Source organism: Zonotrichia albicollis, chromosome 3 (genome assembly GCF_047830755.1).
Source record: "Zonotrichia albicollis isolate bZonAlb1 chromosome 3, bZonAlb1.hap1, whole genome shotgun sequence".
In the NCBI taxonomy this organism is placed as follows: domain Eukaryota; kingdom Metazoa; phylum Chordata; class Aves; order Passeriformes; family Passerellidae; genus Zonotrichia; species Zonotrichia albicollis.
This window is the reverse complement of record NC_133821.1, coordinates 116611382-116636219: the sequence shown is the minus strand read 5'-3', so window position 1 is coordinate 116636219 and position 24838 is coordinate 116611382. Positions and strand designations below refer to the sequence as shown.

The 24838-nt window shown below is 35.9% G+C and overlaps 1 protein-coding gene across 4 annotated transcripts in view; it reads left to right on the top strand.

The window, feature by feature from the left end:
* Positions 1-24838, top strand: part of ASCC3 (activating signal cointegrator 1 complex subunit 3) — a 261720-nt gene that overhangs the window by 59707 nt on the left and 177175 nt on the right. For all 4 annotated transcript variants that reach the window (XM_074538569.1, XM_074538568.1, XM_074538567.1 and 1 more), the window contains 2 exons: positions 9427-9627; positions 10086-10226. In XM_074538569.1, the coding sequence (XP_074394670.1) occupies positions 9427-9627; positions 10086-10226 (342 nt within the window). The remainder of the gene's footprint in view (positions 1-9426; positions 9628-10085; positions 10227-24838) is intronic.

Genomic DNA, 24838 nt, shown 5'->3' with positions numbered 1-24838 from the left:
AACAGGGTTCCTTGCTTTCAAGGAAGATAATATTGTGGATTGAATTTTGTAGAGTAAACCAAATGACCAGTAAAAATTCAAGAAGCATTTCAGGTGGACGTGTTCTTACACAGTGCAGCTGCATGTAGCTCAAAAGAAATGCAGCTTTCTGGTTCACAGCATTCTTTTCCCCTTGTACTTAATCACTGTAATATTTGAAATCCAATTATGTATACCTGGTGACTTTGCAGCTGTTATGGGTTTTTTTGGCCTCATTAAATGATCATAACAAGTGAAATATTTAAATTGAGAAAGCAACTTTTTAAGTTAATTTTTCATTCTTTAGTCATTGACTCGAATGTGGACTTTAGTATAAAGCACATGCAGAAATCTGAAAAGTTTTTAATTAAAACAACTCAAAGTAGTTTCAGTCGTTGTGGTAATTAAGACTGGAGAATGAATAACGTGTTCTGCTGCATCCTGTTTAGGGAATAGCCACTTCTCAGTGGAATTTCACAGTGTGAGTATGGAAGAATGCAGGAGTCTGCTTTACTTTGATAGCATCCCCAAAGGCAGACTTTCATTCTTAGGAGTATTCAATCTTCATTTAAGGTGAAATACAGGATAGTATCTTAAATTCTAATTCAAATTATCCCAAAGACCAAAATTGGTTTTAATTTTTAAGCAATGTAATCTCAAAGTGAGACTTTTGAAAGTTGAGGGAGGTATATGCTAGTTCTTAAACACTGCAACATTTAAAAGATTAACTCTCACTCAAATTAATTTAGACAAGTTGTAGTTTGTCTGATTTTAATGTTGTCTTTAATTAGTACAAATTTCTATATGCTCCTTAAGAAATGAATCTTTTATCTTAGATGAGGATGGGCTGTGTCTTTCAGTGATAGAAATGGGACTGAGATGGTTCATCAAGGGACTTACTTAGAAATCACCAAGTAATTTTAAATGTTTTTTAAGGATTTTGGGGTAGGGGAGCTATATAACTAGAAGATTGACTTTATAGCTGATGGGATATGTTAGTAGTGACATTCTTTCAAAACTGCAACAAGAAGAGAAAGGATAAATTTCTCTTGATATGATGCAGTTGTTACAAAATTCTTCCAGCTAGTTCATGAATGGTGATTCGTAGAGGAATTCAATTACCAAAAAGTAATTTTTATGTCGTTTCATAGCATATCATAATCTCTTTGCTTGGGAAATGTTAGCTGAAATAATTTTATATTGGTTAGAAGAAAAGACTTCAGTTCCTATGCTGCATGTTAATAGGCTAACTTTTTTTTCAGCAATAGCCAGAATGTATGTAGCTACTTTCTCAATGCCTTCATTGTCTTTCCTTATTATTTGTTGGGTTTCTCCCTTTGCCTTACAGTGTCTATATTCTTGAAGAACTAGGAAAGATTTTTCTATATTAACTCTTTGGTTGCACTTGCTTTTGATTCAGTGTGCATCTAATAGTGATGTTTTTTCCTCTTAGAGATGCATTGTGTTTTCCCAGTGGAGTAAATTATGAGAACAATATGCCATCAACAGAGCCAGGAGTCTCTTTTAGTTGTATTTAAGTATAAGAAATAATGAGAGTGTTCTCTGAATTGGAAAAAGCCCCAACAAAAGCTGAAGAATAAACTGTAGCATATGAACATCATCAGTTTCCTCGTTGCTCCATGTAGAAAAGCCAGGTAGATAGTGGAGATAGATACAGCTCAATACATAGCAGGCCAGGACATCTAAAATGTTTCTTAAAAAATTGTAGATATTTTGAATGTAAATTTTAAATGTTTTTAAAATGTGTACAGCTTTTTGTGTTTCACTCTCCCATAGTTTTAGCTTTGCACAGCATATTTTTTAATTTTATGAGGAAGAAAACCTTTATTTGGTTACATTTAATATGGATGAAATGTGATCAAATTTAACCCAAATCCTTCTATCCTCATAAGACTTTAACTTCTGAGGTTATTAGGAAATGCCACAACTGTTGCCAATTTTCCTTCAGCTGCATTAGTTCAAGGTAATTTTTGTGTGTAATTCACAAATGGCATCAGAAGGCTCCAAGAGGAGGCTGTGTTCTGATCTCCATTTCATTGCTATAATCTGGAATAATTCTCTTGACATTGGATACTTTTGAGTTTGCAGCAGTGCCACTGAAATCTGAATCTCTCCTGTGTGTCTGTTTGGATGCCAAAACTTATTTATGCACATTTTTTGTAGAAAGAGTTGCTTTTATGGCAAAATCTTTCTGAAACACTTTGTTATCCAATTCCTCAAATCAAATCACCAGAGGGTATAATCACTCTGTCTATAATCTTTTGTCATATTATAACTAGGTTGATAAACACAACACACTTCTCCCAGCGCGGGGAGGTGATCCCCCAAGCTGTTCCAGTTTTTTAACTCAGAGCAGTGAAAGCCTTATAGTGCCATAGTGGGGTTCTGTCATGTCCTTCAAAATTATTTGGGATATACACATGCAGATGTCTTTGGATTTAATCTATAGAATTGAACCCAAGAATATTTTGCAGTGTTGTCTTTTTAGTACAAGAGTAAGTGGTTGAATAATTCAGAAGTCTGTAGAAAAGGTGTGACTGCTGCAGTTGTTTGTATAGTGTTGTTCATCAGCAGAATAGTTTATATATAATAAAGTTGGTGACAATGTAACTATGGACTTAGAAGGATTTTTGTTGAAATTGCTTCAGGCATGTAAACTCTTAGCTGTCATATATGAAGGTAAATATTTTCCATAAAACCTCTTGATTTTGGATAGATAATTTTTCTTTCTTCAAGAGTGCAGAAGGCAGGACTCATGACAAACAAAACAAACAAACAGAAACAACAACAAAAAAAATCAAAGAACCAAACAAAACCGCAAACACACAAAACCAGAGATAGGGGCTTTTTATTCTTTGACTTGTTTTGGTTTTCACTTGTTCTTTTTTTCAAGGAGGACCTGTTTCCATAGCTGGTAGGAGAATATTATACTTCTAAATTTTGCTGCAATTTGTTTTTTAATGGAACTGTTCTGGACTTCTCTGGATGGAGTCTGGATCTTCTTTTGTGAAAGTTTGTTTCTTGAACAGCACTCACTGTTCTTAAGTGCCCAGAATTTTGACATTTCTGAGAATTCAGTAATTCAATAAAACTCTCAGCGTTTAGCAAAAGTATAAAAGCTCTGGAGAGGCAATGTTTAATAACGATTTAGAAGCAGCCATCCAAAAAAAGCAAAATCATAATAATTTTCATATTTTTTGTGTTATGGTGACTTTGAGCTGGGTGATCCTTTAATATAGAGTGAATATATAACTTCGTTTTCCTCTCAGCATACTTGCTTTTACTCTACTGACTTCTGTTAGAATCCAGGAGAATTATGCAGTGTTCATTTTGAGTTTAAAGATCCTAATATAGCTTGAAAGTATGGAAATTCCCCTCGTTTCTGATGGCCACTGCTACTTAAATACTTACTGCATTAACCAGTGAATGTGGTGATAATTTTAAAATAAAGCCTCTAAAAGATGATGTTTAATTCCAATTAAGAACATATTTAAAGAAGTCTTATATGGGCTCCTCTGTTCTGAAATATCAGAGTATAATTTTACCCTTGTGATTCATGATTTGTTGTTTTTAGGAATTCTTCTAACTTCTTAATCTTACGAAAGAACTGGAACATCTTTTGGGTGCGCAGAGTGTGAGAGTGCTGAAGAGGAGGCTCAGGGGGCATCTGACAAGTGCATAAAAATACCTGATGTGAGAATGATTAACAAAGAGGGAGCCAGACTCTCATCAGTGGTGCCCAGTGGCAGCACCAGAGGAAATGGGTACAAATTAGACACATGACATTTCATCTGAACAGAGGAGAGTAATTTTTTACTGTGAGGTGGGAGAATACTGGAACACTTTGCTGAGAAAGGTTGTGGAGTCTCCATCCTGGCTGATAGTTGGAATGTAACTGCGTATGTGTAAATGACCCTGCTTTGAGCAGAGGGGCTGGACTGGATGTTTCTAACTTAAATGATTCTCTGATCTGTGGTTACTGCTAACAGTGACCCCAACAGCCCACACCATGCAAGAGTTGCTCTCAGTTCTAGGCTAGTCAGGTGTAGCAGGTATGGTGTTGAAATAAGCTGCTGGTTCTCTGGTGCCCTTTGTTATTTGCATCTGTCTAAAGTGTTTTACTCCAAGCTTCCTTTATAGCACATAACTCTTCAGGTACTACACTCTGGATGAGGTATAATTTGTACTTACTTGAAGCAATTGTAATGCTGATTATGGCCCAAAGCCAGTCATAAGCTCTATTTGGTACGCTTGTATAATTTTCATATCTCTGTGTATGCTACTTGTTCCTGCAAAAATTGTTCCCCTAAGTCCAATGAAATCTCACTGATATGATTTGGTGCTAAATGGAGCAGATCCAAACATCATGCAGTTTTTCTTTTACGTGTTATGAGCCTTTGCTTAAAATGTATATGCACACTTTGAAAGACAACATTTCAGTCTTTGGGGCAGGCAGGAAATTATATTCTCAAATAGTTCTCCTAAGATAATGGAAAAAATAATTTTAGTTTTATGCTATTTTATATAGTTACATTTTTATTTATTTCTCTTCCTAAATCTCACGAGCTACCACTTTCTCATGGAAGTAGCAGAATATAAAAAGTATCACCAGGAGAGGGAAGCTGTGGAAGTCCCCAGGTATAACATCTATGTTTATTTCTGGGTGTACCTTCAATAACAAAATAGGATTTACACTGGCACAAAAGTGCTTTAAGTGTATAGATGCATAATTAGAAAGCAGAGGGGAGCAACAAATTATTAATAATTCAGAAGGATAGGGGGAATATATTTATTAAAATGTGTATGTGTATATGCATACATATAAAAGCATATGTTTGTGTGTGCATATGGGTGTATATGCATAGATATGTGTTTTAACCAACAACATTCTAGGGGACAGTGGAGGGGAAGGATGACCTAGAGATTATTTATGTGTCAGAACAAGGAACATCAGAGCTTCACATCCTGAATTTCATGGGTTTTATGTAAAAAAAGCATGGATTAGTCATACTATTACCAGTTAGGTCAATTAGCTTTTTAACTGAAATTGTAGTAGGACAGCTGACTGCAAAATGGGATTTGTTTCACCTGAGATACATAAGGTACTTTGCATAAAATAGTTCTACATTAAAATTAAGCCAACGAGTAGGGAAAATACTGAAAGCTCAGCCTTGGCTTATGGGTGCAATGGATTATCTCTAAGATAAATGGATAGTAATCTTATTACTTTGTTATAATAGGACAGAAGAAGTCATCATTACAGAGCATTTCTACAAGGTCCTGGTGATGAATTGCATGACTAAAACTCCACCTTAAGTGCTGATAGTCTGTGCTATTCAGAGCAGATGCTGCCACTACTGAGTTGCTAAAGCAGTTGTGTTTCTGAGCTGAAGCTTGCCTGCAGACTGAACTGTATGGACTAGTTCATGAATATTACTTTAATGACTTAAACAAATTTGTCCTATTTTTAAATTGCTGTCAGAGCACCAACACACAAATATCTTTCTGATGAAATTTCTGGTCTAGAATATCTTGATTAAGTGTAATCTTATTTATTCATAAATGCATTAGTTGTAACAATAAATTCAGTGGGAAAGAATTGGAAAGCTTACTGAAGTAAAATCAGGGGATTTATTCATTCATGTCACAGCTGCTTTGAGTATCATCTGGTTTGTGGAAAGCGTTGCTTCTCGGTGGCTTTTCATATTGATTCATACTTGTGTAAAAATGGCATCATCTTAGGCTTGAAATCCTGTTAGTTGAGAGTAACATTCAGATTGTATTCTACTCAAACTTCCTATGGTTTGTGTTGAATTCTAGGGATAAATGAGCTGTAGAAGGCTAAAAATGTTGCATCTCATTCATTTTCAGTAAAAATCACTTTCTGCCATCCAGTGGCTACCAGTCCTTTAAGCAAGAAGAGGTTTCACTGGTTTACCTGTAAAGGAGTTGGTCTGTAGAAGCCATGGCTGATGTTTATGTGCCAGAGGGGAAAAAATTGTTTTCCATTTTAAAAATATGTAGTATGTGCAAAAGACAATTTAAAAAAGCAAATCTTCTAGTACCTTTGTCAAACTGTGGACTTCAATGCATACTGTTGCATTTCTGTAAGCTGCCTTATTATTTTATAAGGGCAAAACTACTGGTTTCAAATTATGCATTTGTACTTACTGCATGGAATAAAATGGAATTTAGGGGAAAGACAATATTTTTTAAGTTAATGGGGACTTAGTTTGAAAATGTCTTAAGATATTTTTTCCTCTGGAGGTACTTTCTTTTGTAGCTTTTTTAATCCTTAGTATATTCCTGCAGAGTTAACTTTCAAAGATCATTCATTGACTGTTTTGTTATACTAAATGTTGTATATTGATTTGTGAGTGTTGGCTTGAAAATTAATTGGTGTGTTGAATAAAAAATTAGGTTCTAGTTCAGAACACCATTATTTTAAAAAAGTACTTCTAGTTCTTAACCAGGCGCTTTTTTTTTTTATTTTGGGTTGTTTTTTGGGGGGTTTTGTGTGTGTTTGTGTGTGTGTTGGTTTTGTTTGGTTTTGTTTTTTTTTTTTTTTTTTTGGTTAATCTTTATTCTGCTCTTAGTATCCGTGTTTCAATAGGCTTAGCATCTTTCTAGAAAACAAGCTGAAGTTAATTTTTCTAACTTGCTACGCAGCTTCCTCTATTTTTTCCTGGAACATCTGGGTTTTTATTGCTGCTTACCAAGTCAGTCTTAATCCATGGTGTTAAAATTTTCCAACAGGAAGAGAGGCAGGAAATTATTTTTATTTTTCTAAATATGTTTTTATTTTTGCTTACAATTGCATGTCCTAGGGCTATAGTATATGTAATTTCTGCCAAATGTAGAGGAAAGGAAAAAGATGTTTTATGCTGCGCACTTAAAGTTTAAGAGAAGCTGGAACAGCATATTTTTATTGGCAGTAGTTTAAAAAAACTTAAGATATATTTAAGGGTATCAACAATCACACTGCTGTAAGGTGATCTGTATGTGTAAAGCCACAGAAATTCAGCTGGGTGACTGTGAAAAATTCCTGTCATCCATTTCTAAAGATACTTAGGCTGGGCTTCATTTAGACAGCAATGTTTCTGCTTTTTTAAAAAACTGCTTCTTTAAATAATGTAATATTGTGTGATGTAGTATTTTATTAGTTCATTTCTGTAATTACCAGTTGTATTTGTGAGTTTCTCTCTGTAAATCCTTTGTTATAAACACTCTAAATGGTTTCATCAGTGTGAACTTTAGGCAGTGTTTACAATAGCTTCTAAAAGCAACTCGATGGAATGGGAAGGGACAGGAAAAACACAACCAATTACAAATGCCTGTCAAGAAATCTCAAAATGAAGTAACAGGCAGGTTAGAAACCTAAAATTACTAAGGAGGCCATACAAATAGCTGATTGAACCCTGACAGCACTGAGATATCCAACAGGTCTCCTGTAAACCTTTAATATTTTGAGTCTCATTCATGAAGATGAAATGAATTTTGAAGATGACATACAAAGTACACATTATGTATATGAAACTTGGTGCAAAACAAATAAGCTTTCTTCCTGTGGTGTTGCAAGCAGAGCAAACTGTGCAAAAACAGTGACAGTGAAAATTGTTGTGATCTTGAAATTCAGCCACTAAAACTCTGAAGAAACTTGATGAAAAGTTCTCAAATTAGTTGTGTTAGATTCTTTATTTTTCTTCACCAAAGACTATGGTTTAAAATAGGTGTTTGGATATATCTAAGATTTTTTAAATCCTACAAATACAAATGAACTTCATGATTTGAATGGTACTTGCTCTTTCAGTGGGGCATAGGAAGTTTTCAAGCCAGAAGCTCTAAGACAAAGGCATTGTTAAATTGAAAAGGACATTTTTCAAAAAGAAAGTGTGTTGATTGCATAGCATTTTCATTGACTTCTATATCAGTGAATGTTGTTCATTCATGTTCAAAGCCATCTAAAATAAAACTACATTGTTTAGTCATCAAGTACATCACTCCTATAGATTTAAGAGTAGAGCATTTTATGAAAATGGTCTATTAATCTAAATTTGTAATTTTTATCATAGGCCCTCACATAAGGCTACTACAAGGAAGCTGCACCATAACGATAGACCTAATTTTGTTTGTTGCAAAATTAAGTGAAGTATTTGATGTAAATAGCTGTTGAGGCCCTTATTCCTAAGCTTGCATTATTTGGGGAAGCCCTGCTCAAATAATTGGTTAGTATTGGAATGAATTGGGAAGAATATTTGGTATTGGAGAGGCTTTTACCATAGAGAACTACAGTACATTAATTCAAGCACCTCATATAATGGAAAAGAACTTCAGAAGATTCTTTGAGGTCTGTTCTTTACTGTACTTTTGTTCCTACAAGTAAAGCAAAAATTAGAATCTTCAAATATATCAGTAAGATACTTTTCATTCTTTGTAATAGAAGCAGTGCAGGTAATTAAATCTGTAGAAAGAAAATAATTATGTACTCTGCAGTCTATTTTAAACATCTGTGAAAAGTAACTAAGAAAAAGTAAGTTTATTGGAAAATTAATTTCATATTTTAAGAGCTGTTCCTCATTTGCAAAGGTTTTATAATCTTCAAATGCAAGAATTGCCACTGTCTCTGTACAGTGGTTCTTTCCTGGTAAAAATATAATTTTTCAGAGAGACCAATGGGACCAAAATATTACTGTAACCGATGATTTGTACTTTATAAGATTTAAACATGCATGAAATTCTTATAAACATAATTTCCTGTATCAACTGTAAAATTTAGTTTTTCAAAACATTCTCTAAGGGTTTTTTTTGACTACACATACAAATTTTATGTTCCTTTTGGTACTGCAGCTTGTTGTGAATATTGTTGGAGAAAGGTCTGAACATGGACAATTGCAAGATGGGGATCTTTTGAGATGCAAGAGAAAGCTTTTGCTGAATTTGTGTCTCTGTGTAAGCAAAATTGAACTTTATTGAGTTCTGTTGGTTTGCTGCCTCCTCTTCCAGTAGTTTTTCATCTTAGATTTTGAGGTGTATATTGGTCTTTTCCTGTTAATGCTGTTTTACTGATGTTTAGTTACTAAAAGTTCCCTATTTTAGTATTAGTTTTGGTGCTAGTCTTCAGTAAAAAAATTAGGTGGTGAAATAGTGTGAGGCTAAAGATTTTGATTAATTTTAGCAGATGTTATCCTGCTATGTTTTCTTTATTGGTTCCCTATTTGAGGGTTTGAGTAGAAGTGGTACCCTCGGAATAAAAAAAAAACCTTGGAATAATAAATATTATCTGAAGGTATATTTCCATGTGTTCTTTTAATAGATGCATAGATGCACACACACATGTACAAACATCTATGAAAAATCCAAAATTTGTGTGTTTATTTCTTTCAACAGATTGGACAACTTGCTTTTAAAGGCATGAAAAGGCTGAACCGAATCCAGTCTATAGTTTTTGAGACGGCCTACAACACAAACGAGAACATGCTGATCTGTGCCCCCACTGGAGCTGGGAAGACCAACATTGCCATGCTGACAATCCTGCATGAAATTCGCCAGCATGTCCAGCATGGTGTTATCAAAAAGGATGAGTTTAAGGTAGGAGTTTAATGAACCAAATAACAGCTTTTTAACTTGTAGGGGAAAATCTATTATATGTTGTACATGGAATATGAAATCAGGAAGTTCTCAAGGATATTAGACTTTTCCAAGTTAAAGATAAGGCTAGTTCTTATTTACTTCATTGTTATTAAAGCTATTCTTATTTGTGTTCTAAAATCTTATTATGTGAATAAAAAGCTATGAAAATGCATTTAGCTTTCATGCAGAACCAATTTTCAAAGCGATGAGGCTGTATAAACAAAATCCATTGTCCTTTAAACAGCTGCACAGTTATCCAACAAAGATAACTACTTTTCATATATCACTATTAAGATTTTTCACTGTAAGTGCCTGGCATCATATTTCACAATAAATTGTGATTTGTAATGGTTGCCATGAAACAAACGACATTGTGGGGTTTGCTCATTTATCAAGTGAGTGTTGTTTTGGTGCAGATTGTGTATGTTGCTCCTATGAAGGCTTTGGCAGCCGAAATGACAAATTACTTCAGCAAGCGTCTGGAGCCGCTTGGCATTACTGTGAAGGAGCTGACTGGTGATATGCAGCTGTCAAAAGGCGAAATTCTGCGAACACAGGTATGCTTACTCCTTCCAAACACTGTTCTCTGTGTGTGTGTGTTTGTACCTTTTCATCGGTACACTGCTCTTCAAACTCCTTGTAACAGTATTGGTTAATCAGCTGAAGCGTTATTACTACACCTGTAATTACAGTGATTATGTACACTGATATAAGTTCAGAATTCTTCACTAAAAACCATCTTTGAGAAGTTTAAAGTTTGGTCTGCGAATTATAAGTTCCAAATAAATCCAGAATGTTATTATAAGTTCCAAATAAATCCAGAACAACATTGTTGCTAATATATTAAAATAACACTTACCTTCTTTTTTCTTTAAAAAAACAAACAAAAAAACCATCAACAAACAAAAACTGTAGGCTCCAGTTAATGGCTGACCTTACTGTTCCTCATTTGTCCTTAAAAAGTAAAGATATCACTAGGCTAAACATTTGAACATTCATAGAAATGAATAAAATTTGTGGGGTTTTTGGCCTCTTAAATAGGATTGCATAAATGGAGATTATTTTGTTTTAGCAGACACTTTTTGCCATATTTATTTCATGCTGTTTGTGTCAATGAAATATCATTTTTCTAAAATCTTACGATACTTGCATACCTGTTATTGCATACAGTTCCATGTGATTACCGTTTCTTCTTCTGCCTGGTCCAAGAAACAGAAAAATGAACTGGTTGTATTATCAATATGAACATTTATAAGTATAGTAATTGTTGATCCAGATGAGTGATATTTTAGCAGTCTTAGCTTTGAGATATTTAACAATTTTATGGTGAGTGGAGAGAAAAACCCTTCACATGACAAGAACATGTGTAAGTATGTAATCAATGATTATGAGGACCACTGCAGTGGTTATCCAGTATGAGGTGGTGAATAGCAATTAGATGTACATGCACACATATTGGTACATATGGTCACAATAATGTGGTAACCAATAAATAGCAAACCAATATCAATGAGTGACAGTAAAATCTCTGGTACTTTATCAGAGTGACTTTGCAACACCATCTACCTAAAATCCGAGTTTACAAAATGAGAAAAGTTTGGTAGGAACTTTTAGTAATTGAAATTATTTAGATACACTAAATTACCATTTTAAATTGCTTCCTGTTTTCACAGTACTTTTCAGCTAGGGCACATAATCAACTAGATCATGGTTTTAATAGAGAGAGAGATAATGTGTAATCACGGCTGAAACTGAAAGTGACAGTAGAAAAGCCTGCTCTGAATGTAAGGACAAAGCTGGATGAACAGAATTAATGTAGAATGGAAAAGTGCTATTTATGCTTCCTCTTCTAGTTACCAATATAATTCCTACAATCTCATCTCATCTCATTATTAGTACTCTGCTTATATCCAGCAAAAAAAGTAAGGGGACAAAAGAAACAAAAAATATTTCAGGATTTATTAAAAAATGTGTATGGGAAATAGTTTGCAAAGCTGAAATTTATTACTCTTGTAATGGGAACTTATTAATATATACAGAGTATTAACTCAGTAACTTGAGTGTAGAAAGACTATCTGGTTCATCATGCTCTTTTATTTAATCCAGCATGCCACTACTAGCATAATTCTTAGTTTTGTTGTGGAGAAGAGCCTAAGCAGATTGGTGTATAAAAATCAAGGAGAAATAGAAAAGGGAGGATGTGGGTAAAATATTTTTTTTTCCCTGCCTTGGACTCATTTCATTGCTTTAAAATTAGCTTTTTTTTTTGCCTGAAACTTACCTTCAAGGGATTTCTACATTTCCTATGTATGTCATAGTACAGAAACACTAATCTGAAGTATATTTGTAGTTTTGAAAGATCTAGGAAGAGTGAAGGTGAAAGAAAAATGATGTCCAGAAAAGGAATAATTTGGAAGTCATTGTATTTGTGACCCAAAACTCAATTCCTACATTTTTAAAGAAACTATAGTTAAAGTGTTGATTAATTTCAGTTTTGCTTGTACTCAATTTTGTGTTTTTGGTCTTCAAAACATTGTGAAGGTTAAAAGGAAAAAAAAATATAAAGGCTAAAATTCTGGGACAGTGAAATAACAATCTTATGTTTTCTCTCGTTTGTCATATCTAGTCAGTCTTATGATTAATCAGAAATGAGGAAGGTGAGATGAGAGATGATACAAATCCAAAAGTTACCAGTGTAATTGCTGCTACTGTTCTTGAAGATTCTGGAGCCCAGCAGTGTGCAATGTTTCATTGCTGCAGAACAAAGCAAATATGTGGCATGTTAGAAACTGAGGAAAGAGCACTTGCTTGTGCTGGATCTTGCTTGTTGTTCTGCACATATACTGTTTTCTATCAAAACTCATGAGCTTTCTTTGCTCAACTAGGCACTTTAAACCACTTCATCCAAGCAGGTTTCTTTCACCATTTTTTACCCTGTATTAAATTGATTCTTGCTTCAAAACTTCATTTTACTTGTCAGCCTCTCTAATGCACACATTTCTCAGAGAGGAATACTCTGATAGGTGTTGCTGTTTTCTTTATAGTTTCAGATTTGCTTTGCCAGTCATTTCTCTGTTTTCTAGCCTTTAGTAGTGTAAGTAATGAAGTACCTTTGTTTAACAGAAAAGCAGTTTTTCCTGTAAGAATTAATGCTACAGCAGGTCGATGCACACACACAATTTATGTATGTATCGTATATATACTGTGTATACATATGAGGCAGTAAAAGTCAGAGAGCAGGACCATCAGCTGAAGTAGATGCTGGTATTTAAGGCTGGATAACATTTTCACAAGATCTCAGTTGCTACTTCTAGGCAACTGAAGGCCTGATAAATATCTCCTGTGACAGTTGTCTTCTGCCTGTTTTCTGAGCAGTTGCACTTTCACTACCTTTATTTTTGTCCTCAGGTGAATCAAATCAGTCACGATGAAAGATGTAAAAATAAGGTGATTGTCAGGTATTAGTTAGAAGTAGTGCTTAAGTGACAATCCTGATCATTTTCTGCTTCCTTTCCATCCTGCTTGCTTCATCCTTCATACTTTGCCTGTGTATATTTAAAGATATATCTTTTGTAAGTTATTACATGTAGCTCTACTGCTTATCCTCATGAGGAAAAATTGCTTTATCTGACAAATTTGGTAACTGTCTCCCTTCTCAGGAATGCATCCTTAATGTACAGTAGGAGGTACCACTATTATTTTTTTCTACAAATATTTTTAAAGGATTTAAACGCTAGCAAAAAAAAAAAGTAACAAGGAATTTAAATTTTCATTCCCTTTATGGTGAAATAAAATCTTTTAAATATTTTTGAAAACTTCCAATTAAAAAGGTCTATAGCCCATTTTTCCAGCAATAACTCTCTCCATGCTGTCATTTATACCCATCCAGAAGGCAGCCATGTTTCTTGCTGCTCCATACTTCTATGGTATTAAACATTATATGATTTTATAATGCTATAATTGAATATTCATTAATGTTACTATATTTCCAACACACTTCATAAGCTTTTAAAATAAGTTATTTCTGACTTTACCAATAATGAAATTGATTTAAAAAGAAAAAGGAAAATAGTTTTTATTGACTCTTCAGTCAGTTTTCCAACCTGCTCCCCACATCTTATGCATTGAAAGCCACAGTTACAAGTTTAACGTGGGATGTGTGTTAAAATTCTGAGACAATTGCCATTCATAGAAACACAGAATGGTTTGACCTTGCATTTGCAACAAATACAATGTAGTTATAGTTATCTTTTGAAAGTTTGGAGACTACAGCTGGAATTGGAGCAGTATAGATTTATAAGGTAATCAGCAGGTCTGAAAGCAGTGCCTTGCCCTGGGCACAGTGTGTTGTGAGCTGATGGATGAGTGGCATCATGCCTTAGCTTGTGCAAAACAGTGGTACAGAGTGCAGAAATGCCTTCTGGCCTTAATACAAAGTTAGTGGGCATCGAAAAATGTAGAAGATAATTTCTTTTTAATGTTTTATGTGAACATAGCATAAAACAAAGTTAAGATCCTTAGCATAACATAGTAAAAGCTTTTCAAAGTTTCTCCCACCTTTATAAACTTTAAATATAGTTTTTGAAAATTACCCTGTTAAATGTATTTTATTTTCTTTTTAAAGAAAATTATTTTGATGTTTTATTGCATCTTTAGTTAGTGTGAATGTTTCTCACCTTTAAACTGGTACCTCAGCAGTTTTGTATTAGATGCATTTTGGTATAATCATTGTCAACAGTCTGCATTTGCATTCAAATAAGTACATGTAAGTGAGACTGACATTTTGAAGTTGGAACAAGTTTTCTATAATGTTTTTGCTTTATTTTGTGCCTCAGACCTGCGGTTACAATCAAAATTACTTTTATTGGTCTTATATCTCTTCTTTTGTTTTGAGGAGTGCCTGACTGCCATGAGCCTTACTTGTTACAGATATGTGTTAGTGTTAAGGCCAGATCATAAGTGCTTCCTGTGTTGCTAAAATTATGTAGTAGTTGGAAACAAATCTGGTCAAATTTTGAAAGCAGGCTTCTTTCCCCAGCCTATAAACCTCTACATATCTCTGTTCCTTCATTCTCATATTGTTGGAGTCAAAGGGATTCAGACAGCAGGAAAAAGAAATTTACTGTCTTTTAAATAAATGTTATGAGAAAATTAATCAAGTTGTAATTGTGTGAATAGTCCTGATTCTGCCACTTCTGAACCACTGAATGTTTTTTTAATTCTATAGGAATATAGATTTTTTTTAACAAAAGAATTTCTATTTATGTTATTGTTCTTCTTGATCAAAAAATTAATTATACAGAAAGCAAGGTCATTCATTTAAAACATGTTATTGGATTTTCTGTAATGTTTAAATAGTACTCAGGTACTTAGAGGTCCACAGAAAGAGCTGTTTATAATTTACTGAACTGCAGGGTTGTGTCTGTCAACATGGGCCTGAAGGACATCACAGAAACAGACATCTCCAAGACTGCTGGGCTTCTGCTGGACTCCACACACTTCTGTCTTTTTCTGTCACAGATTTGATAAACATTAATTTCATGTCTGATTAAAGAAGGGGGTATCAGAAGCAATTCAGAAGCTCTATATCACCTTAGTCTGCTTTCAACCTAATGTGCTTCTAAAACATTCTTCCTTAATGAAGGCACAAAATGGGAAAACTATAGGAGCATTCACCCATTAAAAAAACAAAACAAAACAAAAAAAAAAACTAACTAAAAAAACCCCAATCACATAAGAGCAAACAAACAAAAAAAACAACTCCTTCATTCTTTAGGATCTCTAAAAATTTCCATATTGTTCAAGAATTTGAATTCAAAGTTTACATGTTTTGCTGTCATGTCTGGGTAGTGAAGAAAGTCCTGTAAATATGACTTGTACCATCATTTAGAAAATGGGCAGCTGGCTGTCATATTTGTTCTCTTCCCATCAACCTGTATAAATTAAAGTCACGTTGCTTTCAGAGCTGATTCTTAACATTGCTCACAGTTTATATGAGAGCTATCTTCACATTTTGCTAAGAAAGTATCTAAACCATAGGTTTAGAAAAGATACCACTTTAATTTGCCGAACATGTTGGGCAGTTCAAAGCTGTGAATGATTTCCAGGCACCTGGCTCAGAGCAGAAGGAGGGGAGGAGGTGCTCCAGGCACTGGGGCAGTGTCGGGTTTTCGGCTGTTTGAAGGGCCTGGAAAGGCCCGGGGTGGCCTTGGGGCAGCCCACGTATCAAAGGACGAGAAGAGGCTTCAGTTCTTCTTTCGGTTTTTATGTTTATTAATTGTTTATCTAAAAGATTTTCTTTCAGCCCGACAGAGCTCTGCTCAGCAGCCAGCCATGGGCACACTGTGCTGCCCTCCGGACAGTCACCTGTCTTTATACCCATGGTTACGTGTACAATATTTATCATTTTTCCCCAATACCATTTATTCTTATTGCCCGGTGCACTTTCAGTAATGACCAATCCAAAAGTGCCACCATCACCACAGAAGATGGAGGAGAAGAAGAAGAAGAAGAAGGACAGGACACGCCCCAATTCCTCCATCTTACTTCTCTAAACCCCCCTGTACAGAAATCCTAAACCCTGTGTCTCACCCTCTAATTAACCAATCCCTTCACCATTCACCCCGGTGAAACCCTCCTGTCCTCATACAGGTGTCGTCTCCTGTGTAGGATCAAAGTCCAGCCACCAGACACTTCTGGAACATTCCAGGACTCCCGAGCCCCCCAAGGGTGCTCTCGGTGGCTCGGCACCTCAGTCCTGAGGTGCTGAGATCCCACAGGGCAGAGATGCCCTCTCAGCCCTTTGAAGGCCACGGTGGAGCTGATCCAGGTCCACCCTGCAGCTCTTGGAGGACCCCACACTGCAGCAGGTCCATGGTGCAGTAAAGGAAAAGGTGGCCCATGGAGAGCTGGAGCAGGAACAGCTCCTGGAAGGAATTGTGCCCGTGGAAAGGAGCCTGTTCCTGTATCCTGTGGTGGGGATACACAGCAGAGTGGGGGAAAAGTGTGGGGAAGGAATGTGTGAGATGAAGTTAGGGACTGACTAAAACCCCCATCCCTGAGTTGTAGAGAACTTTGGAACAAAGCAGTGAAGTTGAGCCTGGGGAGAAGGGGACCAGCAGGAAGAGGTTTTTAGGTTTTGTCTTTATTTCCTCACTATTGTACTCTATTTTTAGTTTGCAATAATTTTTTCCAAGTCTGTTTTGCCCATTACAGTATTTGGTACATGACCTTCCAGTCTTTTGTCTTGACCCATACACTTTTCCATCTTACTTTCTCCCCCTGTCCAGGAAAGGAGGGGAAGTGAGAGTGCTTGGGTGGGCATCTGCCAGCTGCAATGGTTGACCTGCCACAGTCACTTCTAGCTCAGTTAGTTTTAGTTTGGGATTTTTTTAAAATAAATTGACTGCTTTCACTGGTGATTTAATTCTGGTATTTAAAATCCAAGTGCATTTTGTTTAGTTTATTGCAAATGTGATTAGCTGGTTATTTTTCTATTTAACTTTACCCAGATGTTTATACTTGAAATAAGAGTAATTTAGAACAAAAGGGCAATTCTTATTGAAGACAACAGCATTGGTGGTGTCATTGTAAACAGTAGTGTTGTAAATGAAAAGAGAATTTGTGTAAGCTTCATTTGCATTGGCAAATACATTTGTCTGATTACTGAAAATAATGCTTTTCTTGAAGAGGGGAAATAGCCTGAAGGACCAAGTGTATTTTGACATCTCAAAGATTAGCTGATTAATTGTACTTTGGATAGCAAGGCAGAAGTGAGAAGTGAAGCAGAGACCACAAAAGCATCAGAGCTGAATAGGGCAAGTAGTTCTGAGAACAACAAATGGCATCAGGACCTCTGAGTGATATGGATGGTCACTCTGATAGATTCTGTCAGCCAATAGACTCTGATATTAAGTCATGAAGGCTTTATTCCCTATTGGAATCTGATACTAATAAAATGGAATAATGCTTTTTTCTCAAGTTCTTAACTGCAATATAAAACTAATCAAGTCCAAAACTATTTGAAGCAAAAGAGGGCTATAAAGCTGAGGTGCCTGATGTTTCATCTGCAGCTTTATTTTTCTCATATACTGTTTCTCATTTCCTGCACTTTAATAGGGTATAGAGATGCTTCTAAGTAAAAGCAAATAGTGAAGTTGATTCCTGCTACTTTTCCTGTGTACATTTTATTAAATTTCAGAGCATTATATTCTATGATATTCTGCAAGGTGTGTGCTTCACACTTCACAGATATACAAAGCCCACTGTTAGAGGCTGAATATGCATAAACTGTGACTTTTCTTATTCCTATAGTAAGTACATGAGATAATGATTCTTTACAGTAATAAAGATGATGTTATCTTGACATGCATATCACACTCATTCAAAAATGTTTCAGTTTATGAGCAAGAATTATGAATGTTTTTAATTCAGAATATCGACAGCTCTTCTCCCATAATAGTAATTCACAGGATATTGTGTTGTACTGCATTTAACAGAAATCAACTGTAGAGCACTTTTTTTTTAAAGGTTGATTTGTCAGTTACTATTCCATTTGTATTGCCACAGCATTTTGTGAAAATTATATTAAGAACTTCACTGAAAAATGGTGTAGAATGTACAGTCTAAAGTGTCTTTGAACGAAGATAGTGCTATTTAATTTTCTTGTCTCTCGGTGCTTTGTCCCTATCTAATCTCCTTTTTGCTTATTCTGTATATTTTGTCCATCCCTGTAAGCACTTACTCTGATGTTAGTCTTCTCCAAACGGCCTTCATCTCTTATTGCATGCCATTGGTTTTTTACTTGGAGCTGTTGCAAACACCTGTATTACTCTTGACTTTAGATGCCAGTCTGTTTCCTTCCAGAAACAAAATTGTGTTTTGGATGTGTTAGATGAATAAAATCTAGAAATTTCTTTTGGTATGAGGAGTTAAACTTCCATGAAGTGGCCTTCAGAAGTGATCGTGATTAGAAAGCTCACAGACTGAAAAACCTTCTGCTTTTCAAGTTGTTCATTTCAAAACCAGAGTTGAACCTGGTTAATAATCTCTCTTCCAGTATGCCTAGAATGTAAAGTAGTGCTGGATTCTATGCACACCCCTGGTTTCAAAAGCAGAATATCCTCTTTTGATCAAAATTTGGACTGGGACAGGAAGATATCAAAATCTAATTTAAGAGAAAGAAACAAAGAAAGAAGAAGGGACTTGCCTCTATTTTGAGGCAATTCAACTTCTTGAATATTCCTTAGTACAACCTTGCTGAAAGAAAACTTTCTTTCTTCTGAATTTTCAAAGATATGCACAATCTAAAAAAGTCTTTCTTTCTCTAAATGAGGTTAAGTCTTACCTTTCAAACGAAAAAAAAAACCTGAAATACTTAGAACAGAAGTCCTTGCTAAAGTGGATGTCTGAGTCAAGAAGGATCAAAATCTTTTTTATAGTTTAGGATTTCTGTGTCCCAAAGTAATCTCCAGTTCACACTGTTGTTTCCGTATGTATTTCCATTGTTTTAGAAGTTCTCATAGTGTGCAAAATAAAGTTTTGCTACCTGATTCATTGATCATGCTATCTTCAGGCAAAAGTGTGTTTAAAAAAACCTACTATCCAGGATCTCTTTGAGGCAAGGAGGCTTGATGGCATGCCACAGACTGGTACTTTTTTTTTTGTCTCACTTTTAATTTTTTTTTCTCTAAATGTTAATTGTAATTTTGAATTAGTGATTAGTTCTGAAAGAAAGATTATTAAAATGTTATCAGAAGAGATGTGTCTTTGTACATCTGCAAGATTTGAAATGCTGTGGGGTGTTTTAAAGTTCTGACTGTGACAGTCTCTTCACCAGAAAGCAGTGTGCACTCCCAGATAGCAGTCACACTCATGTTTGTGACCAGTAACACTCAAGTCCTCAGCTGGGCTAAATTAATTCTCTTCAGCTTTTGGAGGGAGAAAATAGAATCCTAAAAGTATTTCAATGGATAAACAGAAGGAAGAAAAGTTAAGGTTGCTCTCTTCAGAGATCCAAAATAGGAAATAACAAAAAGAAAATGAAAACATAACCTGGATTAGATGAATCTGCACTTACTTACTTGCAGCTGAGGAAAATCCTTGTATTTGAAGCCCACTTCCTTGCAGGTTGGGCTCATTTCTGTAATGCTGATATGCCCATCTACCTCACCTCAGAAATGAATTTCCAGGTTTTTACCACTGTGGTGTTATTTCCTGACCTTTAAAGACAAGGAAGGAAATTTTCTGTGGGTCCCATTTTTATGAAGTCTATGGTTTTCCAGTTTTCTTACTTCCTTACACCAACTTGGGCAAATAGTAAAGCAGGTGAAAAATTTTCACATTAAACAGCAGAGAGGTAACTTTGAGCCTCTGATATTAATTCTTTGACTGAACTCACCCTTTAATCCTCAAAAATAAAGGCAGTAAACTCTGTGACATCACGTGTAGGATTCTTGATTGTCTCTGCTGATGAAACCTATTAGGAAATAAATGAAGTTTGCATAAGAAATTGCTGGATATTTTTCCAGTGGGTTCAGTTAGTAAGCTTGTTGTTTGGTTGAAATGTTGTCTGCATTGTTTCTGTTGTTTTGTTGCTGGAACAGCTACATTGGTTTCTCAGTCTCATGTTATCAGTCTATGCTTTCAGCACTGTGCTTCCTTTTATTTTTGGCATTAGTCTTCCAGTATTCTAGTGAAATTGTTGGAAGTCCTTCTGATTTATGACCCTTCCATTAGTGTATGTGCCTATGACAGCTGAGATTTTGCCAGTGGGGCAAAGTGCTTATACATCATCAAACAGTAGCAGTTTGAATAAAAAATAGTATTCCTTTATAAGGAACTGAAGGTTCTGTCTGTGACCTAAATTAGTTTCTTCATTTATGACAGATTTTACTAAAATCAATCTTCCCATGCTTCAGAAATTAGAATCACTGCTCTTCAGACATGCATTTACATTTTATTTGAAATAATTTACTTTTGAAATAGACAGACACAGTTGTTTATTTTGCTAACATGCCTATTTGCTTGTTGTAATTGCATAATCTGTAGAATTTTAGTGCATGGTTTGACTAACCTACTTTGTGATTAATAATCAAATGTCACATACAATGATAAAGTGTGTAATTGACTGGCATTCTTTGCTATGACTCACTTGGCTAAAATCTCTTTTGACTGGGCGGAAAGGTGGGAGTTAATTTTTGGTTTAGCAGTAAAAACCTAGTTGAAACAAGGCCAGATAAAATTAAAGACATTTTGAACAACAGGAAAAAAATTGGTTTATGTATTCTGTAGCTAAAGGATATAAGGTGGAGTTGCTTTGTAATTGCATTCTTGGTAGTGTGTTCCCTTTTATTGGAAATAATTATATTCATGCCTGACTTGGCTACTAGAAGTTTTTTTAAACTGCTTTAAAACCAGAATTTTTGAGTGTTTTTCTTTTTTCTTCCTCTATAAGTAATAAACTATTTGGCATTGTACTTCAGCACTTAAATGTACAAATACAAATACTCGATTTGGATGAAGAGCCCTTGCTACAAGTATATACTTTTGGTTTTTTCCTTTTCCTCTCCAGTGGGCACATTTTTTCATTACTTTAGGCTTTATCAGAGCATATTCAGTTTTAATATATCTGTACTTTGTGCACTTTCATAAATCACTGTCTCTGAAGGGGTTTGATATTAAAATTTGTGCTGGTTTTGGCTGGGATAGAGTTAATTTTCTTCATAACAGATAGTGTGGGCTGTGGTTTGCATTTTTGCTGCATACAGTGTCAATGACACAGGGTTTTTTGTTATTGCTGAGCAGCACTTTCAGCGAGCCAAGGCCTTTTCTGCCTTTTTCCCCACCCCACCAGGAAGGGCACTGGGGGTGCACAGGGAATTGGGAGCAGGGCACAGCTGGGACAGCTGATCCCAGCTGACCACAGGGATATCCCTGCAGAGGTGGGCATATGTGGCCGAAGTTTAGAGTCCAGCTAGCTGAGGGCGAAAGGCCGACGCCCCTCTGCAATTCCTGGCCAGCGCCCTTCGGCGTCTGAGGGCCTCGGGCTGTGCTGGCTGCGGACTGGCTCACACCGCTGGTATTGGGGAGGAACGGAGCTGACCATTTCCCGGGGGTTAAACATCGGTTTATTGAAGGTGTTACGGGATCCAAACGTGGGGAAACCAACCGGGAAAAAGTTCCTCTCATAGGGGGTGAAAACAGGATTATAAAGGAGGGGGGTGGGTACAGGCGGAGCCAATCGGGAAAGGTGAGGGGATGAACTTCACAGAACTGACACTCCATGGAGACCAATAATCAAAAGGTAAAGGAGGTGTCCTGGGACCCCAGCCAGCCCCCATCTCCAGAGAGGAGAAGGTTCTCGAAACCTGGGAGGAGAAAGGGAGTGATTGACTGGGCCCAGGGAGGAAACAACTTTCACTTATAAGGGAAACCAGGGGAGGAGCAATTACACATTGGCAACTATGAATAGCGGTTACTATGGCAACTTAGCTGACAGGCTAGCAGTGGCGGGAAAAACTGGGGGAACGAAACCATTTTACACATAATAGGGGAGAACAATACATAAATTGGGGGAATAACACAAGAAACTTAACAACACACTACAACATGTCCCAATATCCCATACCACAGGGCTTCCTCCACGGAGCTGGAGGAAGGAAGGGGGACATTCAAAGGGACCGTTTGTATCCCCAAGTCACTGTTACACCTTGGGGTCCCCTCATCACCTGCTGCCGATGGGAAGGGGTGAATGAATTCCTTGTTCTGCTTTAAATGCCTCATATGCACCTTTACCTGTCTCTGCCCTGTATCTCAGGCCTCACTTTTACCCCATCCCACCAGAGGGGACTGCACAAGGGGCTCTGTGGAGCTCAGTTGCTGGCTGGGATTAAACCAAGGCACAATGGAACTGAAAAGGACTAGCATAAAAATATAAAAAACAAACAAAAAAAAAGATTTATGCTTTGGAAACGCCATTGTTCCAGACTGCAGGAATGCTGTTGCTCTTTGGTTCTATGGCTAAGACCAACACTGTCACCTACAGGTGAATCATGTAGATTTCTTAATTTTTCAAGCAGAGATATCAGACAATCAAGATAAGTTAGTTATTGAAAATGGGAAGTTCTGATTTAATAGTTTTTCATTTAATATCTTGAATAAATTGTTCTGCTTATTATTGTTATGAAATTAAGTGCAAATACATAATTCAAAATATTTTTATAATCAGTACTAGCTAAAAAATTTTGAAATTATATTTTAATGTGTATAGCAATCATTATTGGTAATATTCTGCCTATTTGCTATTTAAAGTCAAATTACGCTGAAAATACATGTAATTTATGACATTAAAGTACATTTAGTGTCTGTTTTTACAGAGGTCAAAATTCGTTGTTTGTCAATGATTCATCTCAATTCATTGTGACAGAATGTTGCTGAAGTGAATATGAAATAAAATGTTAAAGATATGGCATTGAAAACATCAAATCAGGAAAGATTTTTTAAAATTTGTGTCTGTAAAAGATTGGTCTTCGATTATTGCATCTTTCTTCAGTACAAGAGATATTAACAATGCTGAAGTTTTTCTGAAAATAGAACGTACAAAATTAATGTATCTTAAGACAGAGGACTCTTGTTCTTTAGCCTTTTTTTAAAGGTTCAGCATCTTCCTTTCTCTATTGCCAGGTTTGTAATTAAATTATTACTTTTTAAAAGATCTTTCTTTACTTTTGTATGCTGGGACTAGTTGAATTAAATTCTGTCCTGACCTGATGGATTTTTAGGTGTATTGCTGTAGCGATGTAACCATCCAGTGACAGCTGAATCACATGAGTTGCAAAGTATTTGTAATGTTTTAAGCCAGGTTAAGCATATTTTCATCATCAGAGAGGCTGCTGTGTAATAAAGATGTGTGACTGTGAGAAGAAGAAAGACTGGTTGAAGCTGGTAAGTTGCTCCCACTTCTGCAACAGAATGAAGAAGCTCCTAAGGGGAGGCTGCCTTTGAGCTTTCTATTCTTTCTATTCCTATTAAATTATTTATTTCCATGTATATTTATTTATTTATTTATTTCCTTTTTTATATGTGTCTATCTATATGCATATATAGGTGTATGTATGTATATCACAGTCTTGTGGTCTCCGAGTTTAAAGAGATTTGAATGGTTTTGTGTAGATTCTCATGTCAGCTGTTGCTTTTAGAGACCCCAGTGTTAGGTGGTTACCTTATATAAGATTCAGTAACAGATTTGAGGCTGTTTCTTGTGCCTTCATAGGCACCAGTTTTGATGTGTGCTGGTTTTACTGTGGCTTTTTGTCATTTAAGAAAATACTTAAGACAGTGACAGTGAAAACCAAATGTTACTTCTTCATGTCAAAGGCACAATGCTAAGCACAAGATCTCTGCTGCTCCTTCCATTTACTTGGTCTTTCTTTACTGTGTTTCAGTCCGTCTTATACTTGCCAAGTTGTATTTGCTGCTAAATCTCTCAAAACAGATAAATGTAACTCTGATTGGGCAACCTTGTTGTTGGAGTGGGGGAGGGAGGGAAGAATTCATAGTGTAGTAGAAAGTTTCAAAGACTTTTAATTCAGTTGTATGCTGATATACAAAAATTATAGATCCATTTTTATAGCTATAATATGTTCAGTTAGCTCAATACCTTTGTGTCATGCAGCATGATTCTTGAGTTGGAGTCTTCACTTAATGTCCTTCAGAAACTGCATTGTGTGTAAGGGTATTATATGTAATGTAGCACATTACAGCAATATTTTCTGCACTCCATTGTAAATGGCCTTGCAAGTGAATGAGTTCAATAAGCTACTTCAGTATTTTTTTAATCTGGATGGAAACTCAAAGTCTTTCAGGCTTTAAAACTCTCTAGCAATCCTTTGTACATTGTATTCCTGCTCAGTGCCTCCAAACTCAGGAGTGGCTCATCCTGATGATCAGCAAGTTAGACAAGAGTGTCAGGAGACCTACAGGAGGAAAACCAAATATAAAAAAGGAAGCATGCAAGAGGTGGATGCAGGAGCAGCTGACCTGGAAGGATTGTAGTTGTGCATGTTGAGCATGAAGGGACAGGATTAGGTAAGGAAAAGCCCAGGAACACATGTGAAGGGCAGCAAGAAGGGCTTCTGTACAGCCAAAGAAAAATTGGAGAAAACCTCTA